This window comes from Rhinoderma darwinii, chromosome 9 (assembly GCF_050947455.1).
Source record: "Rhinoderma darwinii isolate aRhiDar2 chromosome 9, aRhiDar2.hap1, whole genome shotgun sequence".
Taxonomy (NCBI): Eukaryota; Metazoa; Chordata; class Amphibia; order Anura; family Rhinodermatidae; genus Rhinoderma; species Rhinoderma darwinii.
The window spans coordinates 17,818,958-17,841,123 of NC_134695.1; the positions used below are offsets into that span (position 1 = coordinate 17,818,958).

Sequence of the window (22,166 nt, forward strand, 5' to 3'; positions counted from 1 at the left end):
CCATGAGTCCGAGTAGTGTGATTTGGTCTGTTCTCTTGGGTGTAAGTTAGATTCTTACACTATTGTTTTTAAATTCACATAAATGTATATAGTAATAATAAAAAAATAAAATACTTCCATTTTCTGATGCGAGGCGCGATGATGAATTTAACCTCCATTTGCCTCACATTAATAGTAATTAACCCCATCATGTTTCTCAGTTATAATGGGTTAATGTGTGAGGTACATGATGGGGTTAATAACTATTAATGTGAGGCACATGGAGGTTAAATTCATCAAACCTCGTGCCTTACATTAACAAGTGAAACGTTTTTATTTTATTTTTTCACAGCGTACACATCAAAAATGATGTAAAAAGGGGGCGTGGCTTGGACGCTGCAGTGACCGGAGGCAACTCTGGGGAGCTCCGCTGATTTAGTGCTTATCCTGATCCATCTGCCTGCTGATTTAGCACAAACTGTGCCAAAAAGGTACCGTCCTTCCTTCCTGCTAACTGTGTGGATTGGGAACCCGCTCAGACCCGTTTTCGGCGATTTACTGGTGAGGAGAGAGTGAGGCCTTCGCTTCGTGTGAGACCGGCGCCCTAGATTCCCGGCGTGACGGATCGGTGGGAGAAGCGGAGCTGCTACAAGAACCGATAAGACCTGCACATTATGCAGAAACAGCTGGCTTAGGGACACTAAAATAACGAGACTATATTTGGCCCACAAAGATATCCTCTGCCTTGAGTCTTACTAGCAATCGGAGCCTCACTGTGACGTCTGGGGAAGATAAGCCGGGACCTGACAGGAGAACCTGCAGACAAGCGTTCATAGACTTTGGCGTAAGTGCCACTTTTACTCCCCAAGCCCCATATTTTTACACTACCTAAAAGAGCAATGCTCTAATGTTTTATTGCTAGGAGCGCACCTAGTGTATACGTGCTGACATCGATCTGCCATATACTGCAGTCATCTGGACTTCAATTCTACATTTTTGCTAGGCGACCCTCTCCTCCCCTCCACTACGTAGGGAGGAAGCTGGGAAGCTGTAAGCGCGGTTCTGAATGAGCCACATGTAATTACCACTGAGGAGACACGCACTTTCTTTTCTCTTTGGTACCACAAGCTAATAAAAGATGGTGAAAACTGGCAAAGATAAGCTCAAGGACCTACAAAACACTCCTAAAAAGCAAAAAATTAAACATGATGTTGATCGTTTTAGTAAAAAAAACATTCTGCCTCCTCCTCTGCTGGGAGTAATCTTTCTGCACATGAAGAAGACACTGAAATGTCACAAGATGGGGATTCATATAGAGAGCAGTGCGGCTCAGACTACCACATATGATGAATCAGATGCCTGCCATATCTCTAGAGCCTCTCTCAAGAAATGTTTGGCGCAAGCCTTGTCACCAGTGTTGAAAGAACTCTCTGATATCAAAATGGACGTCAAGCACATTGGCCATAGAGTAGACGAGTTGGAAAATGCCCATACTGCTTTATTGTCTCACAGCAGAGTGACACAACAGAATGTCATCTCCCAACAGGAACATCTAAATACTGCATTTCTTCAGCTGGAGTATCAGGAGAATCGTAACAGGAGGAAGAACATTAGGCTCAGAGGGGTGCCGGAGACTGTGGCAGCGGAGGCTCTGAGGGCAGCAGCCATATCGATTTTCTCGGACCTACTGGGGGCGGAACGAGCCTCTCAGGTTATCCAACACATACACAGAGCGCTAAGACCTAAACCTGCACTGGGGAACCGCCGAGAGATGTGGTGTGTGGGCTCCTCAGGTTTTGTAGACACAGCTGCCCTTTTGCAAAAAGCCAGGGACTCACAGGGAATTTACTATGACAAGTGTAAAATCTTGTTTTTTCAAGACGTAGCAACAAGCACGCTAACCAAAAGAATTTTGAAGCCGCTCACAGACACTTTGAGAGATCGTCATATCCCCTACAGATGGCTGTACCCCTTTGGACTTTCTGTGATGAATAATGGTAAACCCCTAGTGGTGAGACAACCTGAAGACTTACATAAAATCTGGACTGTGCTACGCATCACTCCATTGGATATACCATCTCCGTTCCCGGATTTAGCACCTCCAGATGTTTGGTCTCTACAATCCAAGGCTAAGTCTCCAAAGCGGGCTCCCACCTGAATTCTGAGACTTGGAAATCTGTGCTCTAGATATGAGGAATGTTTTTGGGTGTGAAATTGCCTTGAATAGGCCCCTGCCTTCCTGCTAACAGAAGGCCTATTGTTTGTTAGAGGCTTCCAGCTAGCACCTTATGTATCCTTATAAGTTTTATACAGTAATGGTACTATCAGTTTATTAGCCACTAACAGAAAGTGCGTTTCTTTTTCTTTTTACAGAATGGATTGGATATACCCTTCTCGTATTGTGAATAGGAGTATTATGATATGTATATTTGTTTCCAGAGCTACTTTCCTACCCATGGGGGCTTGGATTTGCGTGATCTCAGGCCTTTCAGTCCGTTTTCTGTGTGATATGTATTGCAATATATGCGATGTTTCTTTTTCTCATACAATTTGTTCTAAGTTTGAAGTTGTGGTGACACCTCATGAGTTCCTTCCCATTATCATTAACCCATTAGACATCTGTAAACATGGCGGAGGTAAATATTGCTTCACTGAATGCGAGAGGACTTAATACTCCTCAAAAACGCAACCAAATGTTTGCTATTGCCAGGAAAGCCCAGTCAGATATATTATTCCTGCAAGAAACCCATTTCAGACACTCACACACCCCATCATTAGCTCACACCTCATTCTCACAGTGGTTTCACAGCATGCATTCTTCTGCATCAAGAGGGGCCAGCATTGCCATTGGTAGATCTGTTCCCTTCACTCTGCTAGCCCAACAAATTGATCCTGCTGCGAGATATGTATTCGTTAAAGGAACAATAGGGAACACAAAGATTACTCTAGCTAACATCTATGCTCCTAACAGAAACCAAGCTAAATGGCTAACTGGTACTTTACATAAACTACAAATCTTTCAGGAAGGAGTCCTGGTTCTGGGAGGGGACTTCAACTGTGTATTAGACCATAACCTTGATACTACTTCCAAAACACTGGCTATATCTAACAAAGCGCTCAGGACAATGAAGAGGGCACTAGCCGACCTTTCGCTAGTTGACGCATAGAGAGCAGCCCATCCTGACACAAAAGACTTCACATACTATCCTACAGTACATGGGACATATCACAAATTAGACCGCATATATATCTCCAACATACACCTCTGCAACGTCACTGCTTCAGACATAGGGTCCATATTAATATCTGATCACGCGTTAATCTCCATTTCCCTGTCTATTTTGTCTCTCCCTAGAAAGACACTGACCTGGGCACTAAACTAAATGTTGCTGGGTTCCCCAGATAATATCTTAAAGATTGAGAGCAAGCTTCAGGAGTATTTTCGCTTTAACAACATTCCGGAGACCCCTTTGCCGACCATATGGGAGGCTCATAAGGCCTGCATTAGAGGCGAGTTCATCGCTCTGGGCTCTAGAGTCAAAAAAGCCAGAGACGCTAAAATGAACTCCCTTTTGAACAGAATCTCAGCTTTAGAAACGCTTAGAAAACAATCAACTATACAGAAATCTCAACCTGAACTCGCAAAATTGAGAAACTATCTTAAAGATCTCCTGAATGTTAAGGCTGCTAAGGCACTCCAGCTATGTAAATTTAAATACTATGCCCACGGAGATAAGGGGTCCAAAATTATGTCAAGCCTTCTTAAAAAACAAAAAGAAAAATCCTTTATTACCAAAATGGAAAGAGACACTGGAGAGGTGGTCTCCTCCACGGAAGATATTGCAATGGAGTTTCACAGATTTTATTCCGCTCTCTATAATTTGGGGCCCAGCGATCCATCTTCAAGACTGGGGGATCGTTCTGCCCCCATTGAATCTTTCCTTAATTCCATCTCCTTACCCAAATTAGATGAAGCAGATTTGAAGGGTCTGACAGCCCCTTTTACAGAACAAGAAGTTAGGGAGGTACGAACCTCCATACCCGGTGGTAAAAGCCCTGGTCCGGATGGGTTCCCCATATTTTACTACAAAACTTTCGCTGCAACTCTGTTGCCACACTTTGTGAAACTTAGCAACGCATTGTTGGAGGGAGACTATCTCTCCAAACGAATGCTTAACGCACATATAACAGTCATCCCAAAGGAAGGCAAGGATCCTATGATGTGTGGAAGTTATAGGCCCATTTCCCTCCTGAATACAGATGTGAAATGGTGGGCAAAGTTACTGGCACGCCGTATTAATCTATTGCTCCCCAAACTGATTAACCCGGAACAGACAGAATTTGTCCCACATAGGGAGGGGAAATGTAACACTACCAGGGTAATCAATGTAATATCTTGGGCAAAAAAACAAAAAATTCAGCACTGATGCAGAAAAGGCATTCGACCGTGTTGCATGGGACTTTAAGGCAGCGACACTTATTAGATATTGATTCCCTTCCGCCTTTATTAGAGCCATCTTCACGCTTTATAAGCCATCCGCTAGGATTAGAATAAATGGCACCCTCTCCATGTCCTTTGATATTCACAACGGAACGAGACAGGGCTGCCCGTTGTCCCCATCCCTATTCGTGCTAACTATAGAACCCCAAATCCAGAAATTTACACAGTCCCAAGAGGTTCAGGGCCTTAAGATTGGGGAAGTTACTCACTCAACGGCAGCGTTTGCAGACGACTTACATTTATATCAAACCCCCTTCAAGCTTTTCCAGTGATGCTTGCGATACTGGAGGACTTTGGAAAAATTTCAAATGTAAGGATCAATCTGGGAAAATTGGTGGCTCTAAATGTTACGGTGCCAAAATCAGTGATCCAACTCCTCAAATTGTCTACACCTTTTACCTGGAAATCTACGGACATAACATATCTGGGTGTTCGCATCTCCTCAGACTCTGCTAAGCTGTTCGAGTAGAACTATAAAACGCTGTTTAAGAAAATTAGTTCTTATCTCTCAGGCTTAAGAATCCCATACGGCTCTTGGATGGGAAGGAAGAATATACTCAAATGTTATATAATGCCACAGATTTTGTATGTGATGCAGACAATTCCTATATGTCTTCCGCAATCCTTCTTTAATCAAATACACCGCCTATTTTCGAAGTTTATATGGAACGCTGCTCACCCTAGAATTGCATACGCCCAATTACGACTTGGCAGACAACAAGGAGGATGCGGATTACCAGATGTTCAGGCCTACTATAGAGCTAATCACTTAGCTAGATGGCTGACGTTAGTGCATGCACAGCAGACTGAGTGGCCTCACATACACGTAGAACGACACATTCTTGGGGATGAGGGGATCATACACCTTTGGTCCAATGTACCAATAAAGGCAGTCCATTCGAGTAATACATTGAAAGGCACGGTGGAGGTTTGGTAGAACCTCTTTATAAAACCAAATCCAGATAAGGGACCCTCTCCACTTATGCCACTCAAGGTTCTCCCGGCCTTCTTGAAAGCGGCAGCCATCCAGATTCAATATCCTTGGTCGCACTTACTTGATCTTGCATTCACTACGTTATGTAAAGAATTCTGTACAAGGTATACACAACCCTTGCGGGACATTAATTGGCTAGAAGATGATTTGCTGTTCCCAAGCCTTCTCTCTAAAATATACACTAAACGCCTGCAGTTAGCTGCCTCGCATAAACCTAGATATTTGTTGGCATGGGAAAAGGAGTTTTCCACCACTTTTACCCCTTCTGAAGTATCTACTGTTTTGTCAAACTCGCATGGATTTTCTCGCTGCGTTAAGATACAAGAGAACTCCTTTAAAGAGGCTCTGTCACCAGATTATCAAATCCCTATCTCCTATTGAATGTGATCGGCGCTGCAATGTAGAGAACAGCAAAGTTTTTTGTTTTTTTTTAAAAAACTATCATTTTCGCCCAAGTTATGAGCAATTTTATATTTATGCAAATGAGCTTTTCAATGGACAACTGGGCGTGTTTTCGCGTATTTCCAATTGGGCGTGTATTGTGTTTTTACCAACTGGGCGTTGTGAATTAAAAAAAAAAAACAAAAAAAAACTTTGCTGTTATCTACATTGCAGTGCCCATCACATTCAATAGGAGAGAGGGATTTGATAATCTGGTGACAGAGCCTCTTTAAGACACTTACGAGATGGTATAGAACCCCCCAGCTACTCTGTAAATGGCGGCTTACCACTGATGAGTTGTGCTGGAGATGTAGATCGGAGGTAGGGACTCTCACATATATGGTATCATTGTTCAGTCCTAAAGGACTTTTGGTCTGAGGTAACGAGACTTATAAGTGTAATATGTGGGATGGACTTCTGCATCACCCCTGAACTTGTGGTGTTGTGGTTACCGAACACTTCAATTCGGCCGGCTAAATATTCACTAGTAACCCATTTGTTGACGGCAGCTAAAACTACTTATCCCTTTGCAATGGAAATCCGTGTCCCCGCCTACAATCCCTCAATGGTTGGAAAAGATTGGACAGATTTTTAGAATGGAGGAACTTGCTGGTTGGGAAAGTGGAGCTCATGTAAAAAATGTACAAATGTGGCAGAACTGGCTAGACTTCACTAAAAGCCTGTTATATGGTCATTCCTTGACCTCCTCTCCTTCTGAGCTAATATTAATACCTCAAATACCACTGCAGAGCATTCTAGTACTTACATTTACTTTCATAATTATCTCAGGATAGTCACCTGTTATTGTTATATACCCCTAGATAATTTCCTTGAGGGGTGTAGTTTCCCAAATGGGGTCACTTTTGGGGGATTTTCACTGTTTTGGCACCGCAAGAGCCCTTCAAACCTGACATGGTGCCTAAAATATATTCTAATAAAAATAAGGCCCCAAAATCCTCTTGGTACTCCTTTGCTTCTGAGGCCGGTGCTTCATTCCAGTAGCACGCTATGGCCACATGTGGGATATTTCCAAAAACTGCAGGACCTGGGCAATAAATATTGAGTTGCATTTCTCTGGTAAAACCTTCTGTGTTATAAAAAAAAATAAAAATATTAATTTCTGCAAAAAAATATGAAATTTGTAAATTTCACTACTTTGCTTTAAATCTTGTGAAAGGTCTAAAGGGTTAAGACATTTTCTAAATGCTGTTTTGAATACTTTGAGGGGTGAAGTTTTTAAAATGGGGTGACTTTTTTGGGGTTTCTAATATATAAGGCCCTCAAAGCCACTTCACAAGTGAACTGGCCCCTGTAAAAATAGCCTTTTGACATTTTCTTGAAAATGTGAGAAATTGCTGCTAAAGTTCAAAGCCTTGTAACGTCCTAGAAAAATAAAAGGATGTTCAAAAAACGATGCCAATCTAAAGAAGACATATGGGGGATGTTAATTAGGAACAATTTTGTGTGTTATAACTGCCTGTCTTACAAGCAGATACATTTAAATTGAGAAAAAAGCTAATTTTTGCAATTTTTCGCTAAATTTTGGTGTTTTTCACAATTAAATACTGAACATATCGAGCAGTAACATAAAGTCCAATGTGTACGAGAAAACAATCTCAGAATCGCTTGGATAGGTAAAAGCATTCCGGAGTTATTACAACATAAAGTGAAACATGTCCGATTTGAAAAATGAGGCTCTGTCAGGAAGGTCAAAAGTGGCCAAAGAGGGAAGGGGTTAAACACTGGTCATTTGACATGTGATGGAATTTGTGTTTATACAACTGTTTTTTACATACTGTATATTAGGCTTTGAATAATTATTGTATGTACTGCCTATTTATACTTGACAGTGTGTGTAGTATTTAGTAGCTTGAGAAAACTTCTGTGACGAACCGAAACGTCGCTCACTTGAGGTGAATAAATCCACCCCATTTCATATACTCTGAAGTCCTGGTGCCTCTACTCTGTTCTATGGTTTTTCTACATTCAATTTGGGGAACGGATTCATCCTCTAGTAACGAGCACATGGCCTAATCTATAGGTATGTTGGAGTGCTGTGTTCATTAATACACACACAAAAAATTGCCATTTTCACTCTGCAACATCTAGTGTACACCAAATTCTGTAAAACACATGCAGGGTTAACATTCTCACTACACCCCCTAGGTGAACGCCTTGAGGAGTGCAATTTCCAAAATTGGGTCACTTCTGGGGGGGTTTTCCACTGTTTTGGTCCCACAGATGCTTTGCAAATGCGACATAGCGCCCAGAAACCAATCCAGCAAAGTCTGCACTCCAAAAGCCAAATGGCACTCTTTCCATTCTGAGCCCTACCGTGTGCCCAAACAACAGTTTATGACCACATATGGGGTATTGCCGTACTTGGGAGAGGTTGCTTTACAAATGGGGTGCTTTTTCTCCTTTTATTTGTTAAGAAAATGAAAAATGTAGAATTTTTTTTTTTTTAATTTTCACTGCCCAATTCTAATAAATCTATGAAACACCTGTATGGTCAAAATGCTTACTACACTCCTAAATGAATTCCTCAAGGGGGTGTAGTTTCCCAAATGGAGTCCCTTTCAGGTAGTTTCCACTGTTTTGGTCCCTCAGGGGCTTTGCAAATACATATATATATATATATATATATATATATATATATATATATATATGTATGTGTGTGTGTATGTGTGTGCCCTGCTAAAATCAGTTTTGAAGCACGGTAACAGACTGGCTCACCTTCCTCCTCTTCTCTTTTAATCCAGTCAGCATTTCTTTTGGCGTGGGGAACTTGTTAGGGTCCCAGGTGAAATATCTCTTCCCATCAGCATGTTCAATATCTAACCAGATGACATCATAAGGCATATTATGCTCATCAAAGCCAGCATCCACATTACGGACATCATCCTCATCATTGTAGTTCCATCGGCACTGGTGGTATCCCAATGAGAAGTATGGTGGAAGAGCCTGAGTGCCTGTATAAAGGTGAATGATACAGACTTAGCAAAAACAAACTGGAGGAAACCCTCAGTCGCCTGCCCAGGAAATGCATCAGTTTCTGAATTTTAACAAATAACATGATGTGTCCTAGAAAAAAAACGTAGAAACCGATTCCTCACATGATAAAAGATAAACCCAGTGCCTCTCTTCCCTGCAGTACACTGGAGCGTGTGGGCAGACATGCGAGCTGCCTCCATTTATTTTACTGAACTAGACTTTGCTAACAAATAGTATCAGACGCTTCTTCACATGTTCTGGTGCAAGCGTTCGGCTGAAGCCATATCTTCTGAGATCTTATTAACAGATGTAATTACGCTAACAGCTATTAAATACTAGTCTTAATATTAGGCGAGCTCCATATCTTTATTATTTTCTTGTTTTATTTCTGCAGTATTATACTGCTGAGCACCATCAGTTGTAGAACATTAAGGCTTAGAAAATTTGAATGTTTTACCAAAATGTCAGGAGTAAGGCTTCGTTCACATATGCGCTATGGTCCCGCTCCGACGGACCGACTGACTGACACAAACGGAAACCAAAAGGTTTCCGTTTCCATCACCATTGATTTCTATGGTGACTGTTCCAGTACCAATGGTTTCTGTTTGTCTCAGTTGTGCAAGGGTTCCGTCGTTTTGAAGGAATCAATAGCTTAGTCGGCTACGCTATTCATTTAGTCAAAACAATTTAAAGGGGTTGTCCGAGAGTTAATGACTGTGTTAATGCTTGCAATTTATAAATGTAAATACATTAGTAATATACTTACGTTTTCCAACGTGGCCACGTTTCCAGATCCTGCCGTGGGGAACTTGACGGGTGATCTCACTCTCTGCTCTGGCCGCTTTGTTGATCTTGAATTCGTTTCCGGGTATACGACACGTCACTTGTGACGTGGTGTATATCGGCCCCTGCTGTTATCTCGAGAACAGCAGTGACCGCACATGCGCGTTACGGGCTGTGTAGCAGAACAAGCCGATATACACCACGTGACAAGTGACGTGTCGTATACCCGGCAAAGAATTCAAGATCAACAAAGCGGCCAGAGCCAGTGCAGAGAGTGACGTCACCCGTCAAGTTCCCCATGGCAGGATCTGGAAACGGGGCCACTTTGGAAAACGTAAGTATATTACAAATGTATTTACATTTATAAATTGAAAGCATTAACACAAAGTTATTAAATCTCGGACAACCCCTTTAACCCTTACACAACTGAGACAAACTGAAACCATTGGCACCGGATCAGTCACCATTGAAATCAATGGTGATGGAGACTAAAACCTTTTGGTTTCCGTTCGAGTCAGTCAGCGTCAGCGACGGAACGCAGAAGTGAACGAAGCCTTAGTGATCTATTGTTCTAAGCTAGAGATTCCCTTAGCCCAGTTAGAACGCAGCCTGTTTTGGCCTTGAGGGAACACATTTTTTCAAATCTGACATGTGTAACTTTATGTGGTAATAACTAAGGAATGCTTTAACCACTTAACACAAAATCACGTAACTGTACGTGATAAGGGTTAAGGGGAAGTATCGAGCGAGCTCACGGGCTGAGCTCGCTCCATGTATAGGGGGTGATGGCTGTTACACGCAGCCGACACCTCGCTGCAACGGGTGGAATCAAAGTTCACTTCGATTTCGCCTGTTTAAATCCTTAAACGCCACGGTCAATCGCGACTGCAGCATTTAAAGTGTTAGAATCAGGGTGTGCCCCCTCAAACACGCCATGGCGCGATGAATTATGGAAAAAATAATTGGTATCGCCACGTCCGTAAAAGTCCAAACTATCGCAATATAGTGTTGAACGCGCTCGGTTTATGCCGGAAAAGAATAATAAAATTACATATACACACATATATATGTATATATATCATGCAAATTGCTGGATTTTGATCACCTTAGCGCTCCAAAAAAACAATGAAATAAAAAGCAATCGAAAATCGAAAAGTCGCATCAGTGAAAACTACAGCTCTCCCCGCAAAATTTAAGCCCTCACATCGCTAAATTGATGGAAAAATGAAAAAGTTATGGCTCTCAGAACATGGCGACAGAAGTTTTTAATTTAGCAAATCGTTTTATTTTATTTTTAAAAGTGGTAAAACATAAAACAAAACAAAATTTGGTATCGCCGTAATCGTATCAACCTGTAGAATAAGGTGAATATGTAATTTTTACCACCTAGTGGATGCTGTAAAAACAACCCCCCCCCAAAAAAAATAAGCACGTTCGTGTGCATGAGGCCTTAATATTTGCATAGTTTTTTTCACATCCTTTTAATATTTCTAGGACGTTACAAGGCTTAGAACTTTAGCAGCAATTTCTCATATTTTCAAGAAAATGTCAAAATGCTACTTTTTCAGGGACCAGTTCAGTTGTGAAGTGGCTTTGAGGGCCTATATATTAGCAAGTACCCATAAATAACCCCATTTTGAAAACTGCACACCTCAAAGTATTCAAAAACAGTATTTAGAAAGTATTTTAACCCTTTAGGCATTAAAAAATGATTTTTTTTGCTGAAATTCATTTGTAATCCATTTTTGTCTGTAACACAGAAGGTGTTACCAGAGAAACGCAACTCAAGATTGATTGCCCAGATTCTGCAGTTTATAGAAATATCCCACATGTGGCCCTAGTATGGTAATAGACAAGCACCTCAGAAGCAAAGGAGCACCTAGAGGATTTTGGGGCCTTCTTTTTTTTAGGAACATATTTTATGCCCAATTTCCGGTTTGCAGAGATCTTGTGGGGCCAAAACAATCAAACCCCCCAAACGTGATCCAATTTTGGAGACTACACCCCACAAGGCGTTTTTCTAGGGGTATAATTAGCATTTTAATTTTTTGGTCGAATGAGCGGTGTGAGGGCTTATTTTTGGCAGGACGAGCTATAGCTTTTATTGGTACGATTTTATGGTACATACAACTTCTTGATCACTTATTAAATAATAATTTTTTTTAAGTGCCAAGGTGGCCAAAAAAGTGATTTTGGCGGTTTCAATTCTTTACTTCTTATGTGTTCACCATGCGCAATAAATTAATTTTTACTTTATTCTGCAAGACTACGGCAATACCATATGTATATGTTTTTTTTTGTTTTTGCGGTGTTTGCACAATAAAATCACATTTATTTTTTGTGTTGCCATATTCTGAGATCCAGAACTTTCATTTTTTAGTAAAAAAAAGAAGCTATGTAAGAGCTTGTTTTTGTGAGACAGGTGTTCGTTTTTATTGGTACTGTTTTGGGGTACATGCGACTTTCTGATTCTATATCTTGGGAGGGGTGGTGACAAAAAATAGCGATGCTGGCATAGTTTGTCATATTTTTTTTTTTGCGGTGTTCACCGTGCCAGAAAAACAACATAGTTTTATAGTTTGGGTCATTACGAACGCGGTGATACCAAATTTTTTTTTAAACGTTTTAATTTTTTCCTATAGTAAAAGACTTATTAAAAGGAAAAAAAACAAAAAAAAAACAAACTTTATTAACTTTTATTTCTTTACACTTTTTTTGACCAGCAGCTCTGATCGCTGCTAGAAAACATTACGCTACCTAGGTTGTGTAATGTATTCCAACTGTCAGTGTGACGTCAGTGTCACGGACAGCAAGCCTAGGAGGACCACCCAGAGGCTGGTCCTCTCAGGCTTCCATACATGTCAGACCTGGAGGCCGTTGTCTGGCCCACGATTGCCATGGCAACCCCCACGATTGCATGGGGTCTGCCGATGAGCTACAAACCCCATAAATGCGGGGATCGCATTCAATCGCCGCATTTAAGGGGTTGATTGCCTTGATCAGTGGCGATGAGCCGCTGATCGGCAACACTGGAGTGTCAACTGTCGGGGACAGCGGACCTCCCGGTTCCCGATGCACACGGTCGCCGACAGTGTGCATCAGGAACGACAGTGACTTCCTGTCACTCTGACAGGAAGCCTATCAGGAACAGCCTGAGGCTAGTCCTGATAGGCTTCCGTCCATAGCATACACAGAGGCCATTGTTTGGCCTCAGTTTGGCACGCTAACAATCGTCAAACCCCACGATTTCAGACCGGGGTCTGCCGAGTGCTAAAAACCCCTAAAATGCGGCTTGGCGCATTTAATGGGTTTTGCCGAAATCAGCGGCAAAGGATCGCTGGCCGGCAAGAGAGGAGTGTCAGCTGTCGGTGACAGTGTGCAGCGGGAATGACTACGTAACTATACGTCCTCGTACAGGAAGTAGCCTCCCGCGACAACGTATAGTTACGGACTCATGCGGGTAGGGGTTAAAGAAACTGGTAGCAAAGCCTAAAGTAATAGAACAAAAATATATTAGCTTGCATTTAAATAAACACCCCCTCCTCTATTCCAATCTCTACCAAAATATTCAGGCATTTCCAAATATACTTTACATTGTGAGTACATGATCACAAAGTACTAATTAGTACCAAGTTTTATATTTAAATACCTGTGAGGCTGGCATACTGCTTAAAGACATCATTTGGTGAAGGTCCCAGTAGAATGAACACATCAATGATTCCACTCTCTGACATCCAACGTACATCTGTCTGTGGGGTCTCACCACCTCCCTGCATGTACTGCAACATCTTGCCAAGGAGAGTCTGCGCAATTTATACTAGGATATTAGCAACTAGACCGTTCTCTCATGTTACACTTTTTACTTTACGACAAAACATTCTCACCTTGCCAGCTGTGTTAGAAGTGATATCTACCCATGTCTCTGCTGCGTTGAGCCAAAAAATACCTAATGTTCGCTGAACATTGTGTGCTAGTAGGAGGGGAACCGAGCCATATAAAGCCATGGTGTTATACAGCTCATACTGAAAGACGTCCAGGTTATAGAGCCGATAAGGATCGGTGTTCCTACAAAGATTAAAAACTTTCATTTATAAATCAAGGATTTTGCCAACTTTTGAAAGGGTGAGTATAAGAGCACCAGGGACACAAAACTTACATAAATCCCGCCCCCCCCCCCCATATCAAGATGGAAGGTAACTGGGTAAAGCTTTTTTTATTTTAAATAGGGGTAGTGCATTCAATCGTTGTCCATGCTTTATTTTACTAGTAATATACAATATGTATACTATATAGTATATGGTAGCAGTCTCTACAATGGTGCTCCTCAGTAGCTACAGGGTACTGGCACGAGTTAGTAAGGGTCCTGCGAGTTCACAGAACTCAGTCCCTTCTATGGCACAAGTGCAGTCGAGGGCAAGCAACCCTGCTAAACGCATGCCAAAGGATCACTCTTGACACATCTGCACAATAGAATCCTATGGTTGCTGTACAGTATACAACTGGGTAGGGCTGGCAATTTATAAAAAAAATAATAAATATTTCAGCGCAATTAACAGACGTCATCTTGCGCATTTCGGTGTCTTCAAATGTCTTTTTCCCTGGTTTTAACTGTATCTGCGTCCTCGGGATGCAGATACAGTCAAATCCAATGGTAGAGCAGAGAGCCGTAAGGCATTATACAGCGTGGAGGGCAGTTATGGGGGCGTTATACAGCGTGGAGGGAAGTTATGGGGGAGTTATACAGCGTGGAGGGCAGCTATGGGGGATTATATACATTAGTATACAGCAGGCTCAGGGGATAAATATTAAATTCAATGGCGTAGCATGCAAATAAGGGGCATGGCATGCAAAAGGAGTGTGGCCTAAATAATCATTCAATAGTCGTAACAGAGGATACATGTTCAGTTTATCGTGATTTTGATCCAGGCCATAATCGCCCAGCCCCACATCTGGCAACCTTTTTGTGGTATGCAGACATATGTTTGATGTAACTAAACTCAATAGTATAAACACGCAAGAAAAAAAAAAAATAAAAATAAAATTGTATAGACGTTCTCACTCTGTTGTCCGTAGTCTTAAGTTGTCAGCATGTTCTGGAATCCCATAGACATGTTCAAATCCCGGTAGAGAGAAATCAAGACCCACTGAAGACGGACCTGCATGAAAGTCACATCTTAGAATTAATCCGGACATAACCAATTCAATATAATTATAAACATTACATCAAAGCTGTTAATGTAGTGCAGGTGGCCTAGTGAGTCACATTATGATGGTTATAGCAGTTTTTGGAGAGCTCGCAGCACAGACCACACGAAGTACTTCTGTAAAAATTATAATTACTTACCAGTAATGTGATTTTCCATAATTCATGACAGTACCAGTAAGAGGATCTGCCCCCAGTGACAGGAAACCTACAGTATAAAAATGTAGAGCCTCTCCTCCCACTTCAGTGTTTCATAGTAAAAGAGAAGAACTCTTATGGCTTCGTTCACATTTGCGTCGGGCTTCCGTTCGTGGGTACCGTCAGACTTGGGAACCCATGAACGGAAACTAAAGCTTTCCTTTTGCATTACCATTTATTTCAATGGTAATGCCTCTGTTGCAAATGGTTTCCATTTGTCTCCGTTCCGTAAGGTTGCAGGTTTTTTTGCGGAGTCAATAGCGCAGTCGACTACAAACTAAAACCATTTGTAACGGAAGCATTACCATTGAACTCAATGGTAATGCAAACAGAAAGCTATGATTTACGTTCATGGGTTGCTATGACGTAAAGGTCCGACGGTACCCATGAACGGAAGCCCGACGCAGATGTGAACGAAGCCTAAGTTGAATATATAAAAATCATAGGAATAGTCACCAGACTACATCCTTAAACTAAAGAACCATATACTGGAAGAATTAAAAGGTGGGAATGTAACAACGGTGCAGTCACCGATTCTGGAAAATCAAATGAATGGTAAATAATTGTCTTTTCCCTTCACCCATGACAGCACCATTGAGAGAATAGAACAGAAACTAATCAGGGAGGGACCATCATTAGAAGCATCCTCCTACCAAAGAAAAGATCAGCGTTAGATCCCATATCCAACCGGAAGAGTTTGAAAAAGTAGAAGGTGAAGACCATGTAGCAGCCTTGCAAATTTGCTGAATCGAAGCATTGGCCTTTTCCAGCCAGGATGTAGAAATTGCCCTAGTGGAGTGAGCTTCTAACATCTAGACATTGAAATTCTACCTCCCTAGGAGATTTGAATGGTACAAGGCGGCGGCAAAATAATCTCCTGAGAACGGTGAAACTTGGGACACCTTAGGCCTCACGCACACAACCGTAGTGGTGTGCACGGCCGTGATTTTCGACTGACAGCCGCGGAATGTCACCCACGGGCCGCCTGCAAATCGCGGACCGTGCACATGGCCGCGTGCATTTTTATGAGCCTGTACCGCAAAACACGGCCGTAATTTGACGTGTCCTATCTTTTTGCGGTCCAGGCTCCTGGGCAATGCACGGACTATGGAAACCACGGTTGTGTGCATGGGCCCATAGAAATGAATGGGACTGCAAAAACACGTTAGTGTGCATCGGGCCTTATGGAGAACGGCTGGGTTGGGTCTAATCAGAACGATCATCAGAAATCGTAGTGAAAGGTGGATTAACGGAAATTGCCTGAAACTCACTAATATGCCTAGCTGAAGTGAGAGCCACTAATAAAAGCATTAGTGCGCACTCCTCTATAATAAGCAGTTCATTCCTCGGCTCCAGTTCATACAAAGGATGTCCTGGAGTTGAAAAAAATACAAATAAGAGCAACGAATGTAATAAGGGGCATGGAGAATCTAAGTTGTGAGGAAAGATGAAAAGAATTAAACCTATTTAGCCTTGAAAAAAGACGACTAAGGGGGGGGGGGGGGACGACGACATGATTAACTTATATAAATATATGAATGGCACATAAAAAAAATATGGTGAAATCCTGTTCCATGTAAAACCCCCTCAAAAAACCAGGGGGCTCTCCCTCCGTCTGGAGAAAAAAAGGTTCAACCTGCAGAGGCGACAAGCCTTCTTTACTGTGAATCTATGGAATAGTCACCGCAGGAGCTGTCACAGCACGGACAGTTGATGGCTTTAAAAAAGGCTTAGATCATTTCCTAGAATTAAAAAACATTAGCTCCTATGTCAATGTGTAGAAATTTAGTTTCATCCCTTCCCTTTCTACCATACCTTGGTTGAACTTGATGGACATGTGTCTTTTCAACTGTACCAACTATAACCTTTTCTGGACAGACTAATTTTCATTATTTTATGCTTTTGTTTTTTCTTCACTAGCTTCAAAAAGTCATAACTTTATTTTTTCGTTGACAGTCATGAGGGCTTAATTTTTTCGGAACAAATTGTACGCTCTGATGGTACTTTAATATTGTGTGATGTAGTGGGACGCTGGAAAAAAAATGCACAATGGGGTGAAATTGGAAAAAAACAGCAGTTGCACCATTTTCTTATGGGTTCCGTTTTTACGGTGTTCACTGTACAGTGAAAATTACACGTTACCTCTTACTCTCTGGGTCAGTACGACCACGGGGATACCAAATTTATATAGATTATGTTTTAGTACCTTTAAAAAAAAAAAATTTACGTTTGAATTCGCATCGCCATATTGTGACCCCCGTAACTGGTTTATATTTCTATGTACAGAGCTGTGTAAGGAGTCTTCTTGTACGTGGAAAGACGTAGTTTTTATGAATACCATTTTGGGGAATGTCAGGCATCTCGATCACTTTTTATTCAATCTTTTTGGGGGTTGAAGTGGCAAAAAACACCAAAAACTGAGAATCGGCCATTTTGACCTTATTTCCCGCTACGGAGATCACTGGATTCGAAAATATTTTTATACTTTGGCCATTTTAGGACGCAGGGATACCGAATATGTTTATTTTTATATTTGATGTAGAAAAGGGGTGGGGTGATTTGAATTCTTAAAAATCTTATTACTATTTTTCAGCTCCCCTAAGGGGCTTGAACCTGTGGTCATTAGATCGCTTATGCCATAGACTGCAATATCACAATATCGCATTCTATGGCAAAATTTGTGCACTGCTATTGAGACTTGCCAAAGACAGGTCTCAATAGAATTCTTCCAATAGCAGGATTGGGAGCGTTCACAAGGCTCCCAGCTGCTATAGGAATACACCGGCTCCCGCGTGTGACCGGCCTAGAAGTGAAGATAGAATTCTTAATGGTAATTTGGTTTCTACTTCTAGGAATCCTCCATGACAGGAGGTTGACTCCACGCCCTAATAAGGAAAGGAAAGAAGTTAAAAGCCCCTCCCCCATCCCAACTCCATCAGTGTTTCACAAAAAACTATTAGCATTGCAAGACACCTAAGAACCACAGGGAGGAAAATAAGGATGCGGTTATGGAGGATTCCTAGAAACCAAATTACAAGTAAGAACTATTTCTATTTTCTCCAGTCATCCTCCATGACAGCACCACAGGAGATTACCAAAATGATCACCTTTAGGGAGGAACCACTGCTTGAAGTACTTTTCTCCTAAAAGAGAGATCTTTAGTAAAAAAAAAAATGGCCAAATGGTAGTGTTTGGAGAAAGTATGAGGGGCAGACTAGGTTGCTGCTCTACAGATCTGCTCGATGGTTGTGTTAGCCCTCTCGGCCCAAGTGACAGAGACTGCTCTTGTAGCATGAGCTTTAAGTTTGCTTGGAGGAGATAAGCCTTGAATGGTGTATGATTGACAGATCGCCTTTTTAATCAAATTTGAAAGAGTACTATGATATTTTCTTTCCCTTACTTGGACCTTGAAATTGAATAAATAAAATCTTGATTCACTGGATACCTCAAGGCATTTTAAAAACGCTCTCCGTACACCCAGGGAATGAAACTGCCTCTCAGGTTAGAAGGATTTTGACAGAAGGAAGGCAACAATATTTTGAAACATGTGAAATTCAGAGACTACTTTTGGAAGGAAATGTGGGTCTATCTTGAAAATTATTACATCGTCCAGTATTATAAAATAAGGTTCTCTTATCGAGAGAGCTTGAATTTCGCTATAAGAAAAGCCGTTTTCCATGATCGGTCTCGGATATTTGAATCTATTAACGGTTCAAAAGGCGACATGGATAGTCCTTTAAGAACAATATTCAGATCCCACGCAGGAAGCAAATTTGAGACTTTGGGAGAAAGTCTGACACCCATTTTCATAAAGCGTTTAATCCCTCTACGATTTGCTAAATCTAAAAATCAAAACGAAAAAAAAAAAACATGCTCAAGCAGAGGAGACCTGTACTTTTTATGTGCTAGGTCTTAGGCCCCATGCACACGACCGTGTTTTTGCGTCCGCAATTCCCCCGCAAATCCACGGGAGAATTGCGGACCCATTCATTTCTATGGGCCCATACACACTATCCGTGTTTTCACGGGTCTCCGCATGTCCGCACATCCGTGCCGCAGAAACTCCGGACATGTCCTATTATGGGCCGCAAATGCGGTGCGGACATGCCAATAGAAGTCAATGGGCCCGTGGAAATTGCGGATACACCTCCGTGTGTCAGCCGCAGTTTTGCGGATTTGCGGAAGTGTTGCTAGGCGACGACCGGGAATGAGTTCTGTCGTCATCATGTTTTACCTAGGCTTTTTTTTTTTCATCCGCATTTTGCGGATTACATACGGATGAACTGCGGAGGACATACGGATGAACTGCGGATGACATTTCACGGAACACGGTCCTGGAATTTGCGGACCAGAAAAACACTACGGTCGTGTGCATGAGGCCTTAGTCCTTTATCGAGGCCCGCCTGCAAAAAAAAAAAAACCCCCACCAAAATCTTTCATATAATGGAATGGGCCAGGTGGACTTATCACAAAAAGAAATAGTGTTTTACGCATGCGTTATGGTGTTTTCCAGCTTTAGGTTGTTTAGGAGAGCAAACCCGCTTCTTTTGGGTCAAAAGGGAGCCACCAAGAATTAGTCTATTTTTTTTCTCTCCGCATCTTTTGTGGGACCCTGGGTAGCAGGGAAAAGGGAGGAAAGGCATAGGCAATCCCATTTGTGACCTAGTGCGTCCACCCCTACTAAGGCATCTTGGGGGCTTAGAGAGAAGAAAAGAGGGATTTCTTTGGGATGCCAAGAGATCTTTTTGAGGACGCCCCCATTTTTGGGTAATTAACTGGAAGACTTCATCATTTAAGCTCCATTCGGTTGGATCCAGATTGTTCCTGTTTAGAAAATCGGCCTGTATATTGCAAGAGCCCTTGAGATGAATGGCTGTCAGGGATAGTAGGTGAGAATCTGCCCCAAAAAATATTTTGGCTGCTAAAGCTTGAAGACTTTGATGTCTTGTGCGCCCTTGGTGACATAAATGAGCTACAGTAGTCATGTTGTCTGAATAGATTCGAACATGAGATAATGCTTTCAGGGTTTCCCAAACCGCAATTAACTCCCGGAAGTTTGAGGAATTAGAAGAGACTGTCTGGTCCCAAATACCTTGGAACGTGTGCAGTTGAAGCGCTCCCCTGCCCCTTTTGCTGGTGTCAGTGGTCACTGATATTACTGGAAATTGATGCCACAAAACCCCTTTCAGATTTTTTTTTACATTTTCCACCAGAGGAGAGAAGACGTCACATAACTGGAAAGAGGAATCTTCTTTTCCAGATAGAGGATTCTTGTCCCAGCTGGACAGTATCAGGCTTTGAAGAGGTCTGGTATGGGCTTGACACCATGCCACTGACTGAATACACGCGGTCATAGATCCTAGTACTGACATGGCGTTTCTCATTGAGACTTAGTTTCTGGAAGGAAGTTATCTTCTGGATAAGTTGAAGTCTCTTGTCCGAAGGTAAAAAAGGTGTTTGTTTTTGGGAGTTCAGTAGATCTCCTAAAAATAGCCTTTGTTTCGATGGCTGAAAATCGAATTTTTTTTGGGAGTTTGTTCCAGCCTAAATTTTGAAGAACCTAGCAGGTCTTTTTTTGGTGAGTCTGCAAGAGGGGTGATACATGAGCCACAATGAGAAAATAGTCTAAATAAGAAACAATATTTATTTCTGGTTTCCTTAAATAAGCCACTATCTCCACCATTAAATTTGTGAAGATCCTTGGGCCGGAAGAAATCCCGAACGGGAGGAAATCTGGGAGTTCTGTATCTTGATTCTGAATGATGGCAAATCGTAGAAATTTTTGATGTCGGGGATGAATAGGTATGTGGTAATAGGCATCCTGAAGGTCGATCGTGGCCATCATGTAATTTTTCCCAATCAGTGGAATTGTTGATTTTATGGATTCCATCTTGAAACGATGGTAGGATACAAAATTTGTTTAACGGTTTTAGATTTATTATTGTCCTGAAAGCGCTGTTTGTTTTTTACCAAAAATAGGTGAGAATAATGGTCTAATTCTTCCTCTTCCTGAGGATCTAGTAAAATGACTTGCATCTGAAGGAGTTTCAGGAATCGGTTTTGCAGCACCTTTTGAATAAAAGCGGTCTGTAGATTTGTAATGACCAATTTCTCTGGGGGATTTGTAAGAAAATTCTATTTTGTATCCTTTTTGAACTGTATTTAAGATACAGGCGTTCGTGGTAATGTTTTCCCATTCCTTGTAAATTTTGAGATCCTTCCGCCCACTTTGACGTCACTGTTTATCTGCGTTTGGTATTAAGAAAAATATTTCTTACCTCGCCATCTTTTGGTTAACTCCATTCCCCTGACTTTCCTTTACCTTTATAGTCTTGGGACTGACTTTTGGAAGGCCGAAAGGAATATTTCTTTTTTGGCTGCTTAGTTTCGGGTAAAGCTTTTTTTATTGTCCGAGACCTCTTCAAGGATCTTATTCAGTGCGGGTCCAAACACATTCTCCCTTGAACGGGATAGTACATAGTTTCGATTTGGAAACAGTATCGCTGATCACAATTTGAGCCACAAGGCTCGTCTAGCAGTGTTTGAGAGGACAGCAGTTCTTGCTGCGGCTCTTACCAACTCAGCTGAGGCATCAGCTAAGTACCCCGTAGCTTGTTGGAGTAAAGGAAGGAATGCAAGGATTTAATCGCTAGGGGTACCCTCCCTCAAGTAGGCTTCCAGCTGATCTAGCCAATGAAACATGGATCCGGCTACACAGGTAGAAGCTACATTCCTTTTTAAAAGGGCTGAAGAGGTTTCCCAGGTCTTCTTTTAATAGAGACTCCGCTTTCCGATCCATAGGACTTTTGAGCTGAGAGGAGTCTTCGAACAGAAGGGTCTTTCTCCTAGCCACTTTGGCTACCTGTACATTAATTTTTGGAATTTCTTAGCTCCCCAGGAATACCCAGCGTTTTCTCTGGATTTTTTACACTCCTATTTAAATTTTGAATATTTTCATGAATGGGAAAAACCCATTTCTTCCCATTTCTTAATCCTGCGAACATTTCATCATAACCTGTTCTTTTTTTTTCTTTAATCACCTCAGTGCTTCTTATGGCCTGAATTCATCCATA

The 22,166-nt window shown here is 41.8% G+C and overlaps 1 protein-coding gene across 2 annotated transcripts in view; it reads right to left on the minus strand.

The window, feature by feature from the left end:
- GANAB (glucosidase II alpha subunit) overlaps nt 1–22,166 on the minus strand; it is a 95,092-nt gene that overhangs the window by 13,430 nt on the left and 59,496 nt on the right. For both annotated transcript variants that reach the window (XM_075837320.1, XM_075837321.1), the window contains 4 exons: nt 14,752–14,848; nt 13,577–13,757; nt 13,342–13,495; nt 8,652–8,887 (listed from right to left, as the gene is read on the minus strand). In XM_075837320.1, coding sequence (XP_075693435.1) covers nt 8,652–8,887; nt 13,342–13,495; nt 13,577–13,757; nt 14,752–14,848 — 668 coding nt within the window. The remainder of the gene's footprint in view (nt 1–8,651; nt 8,888–13,341; nt 13,496–13,576; nt 13,758–14,751; nt 14,849–22,166) is intronic.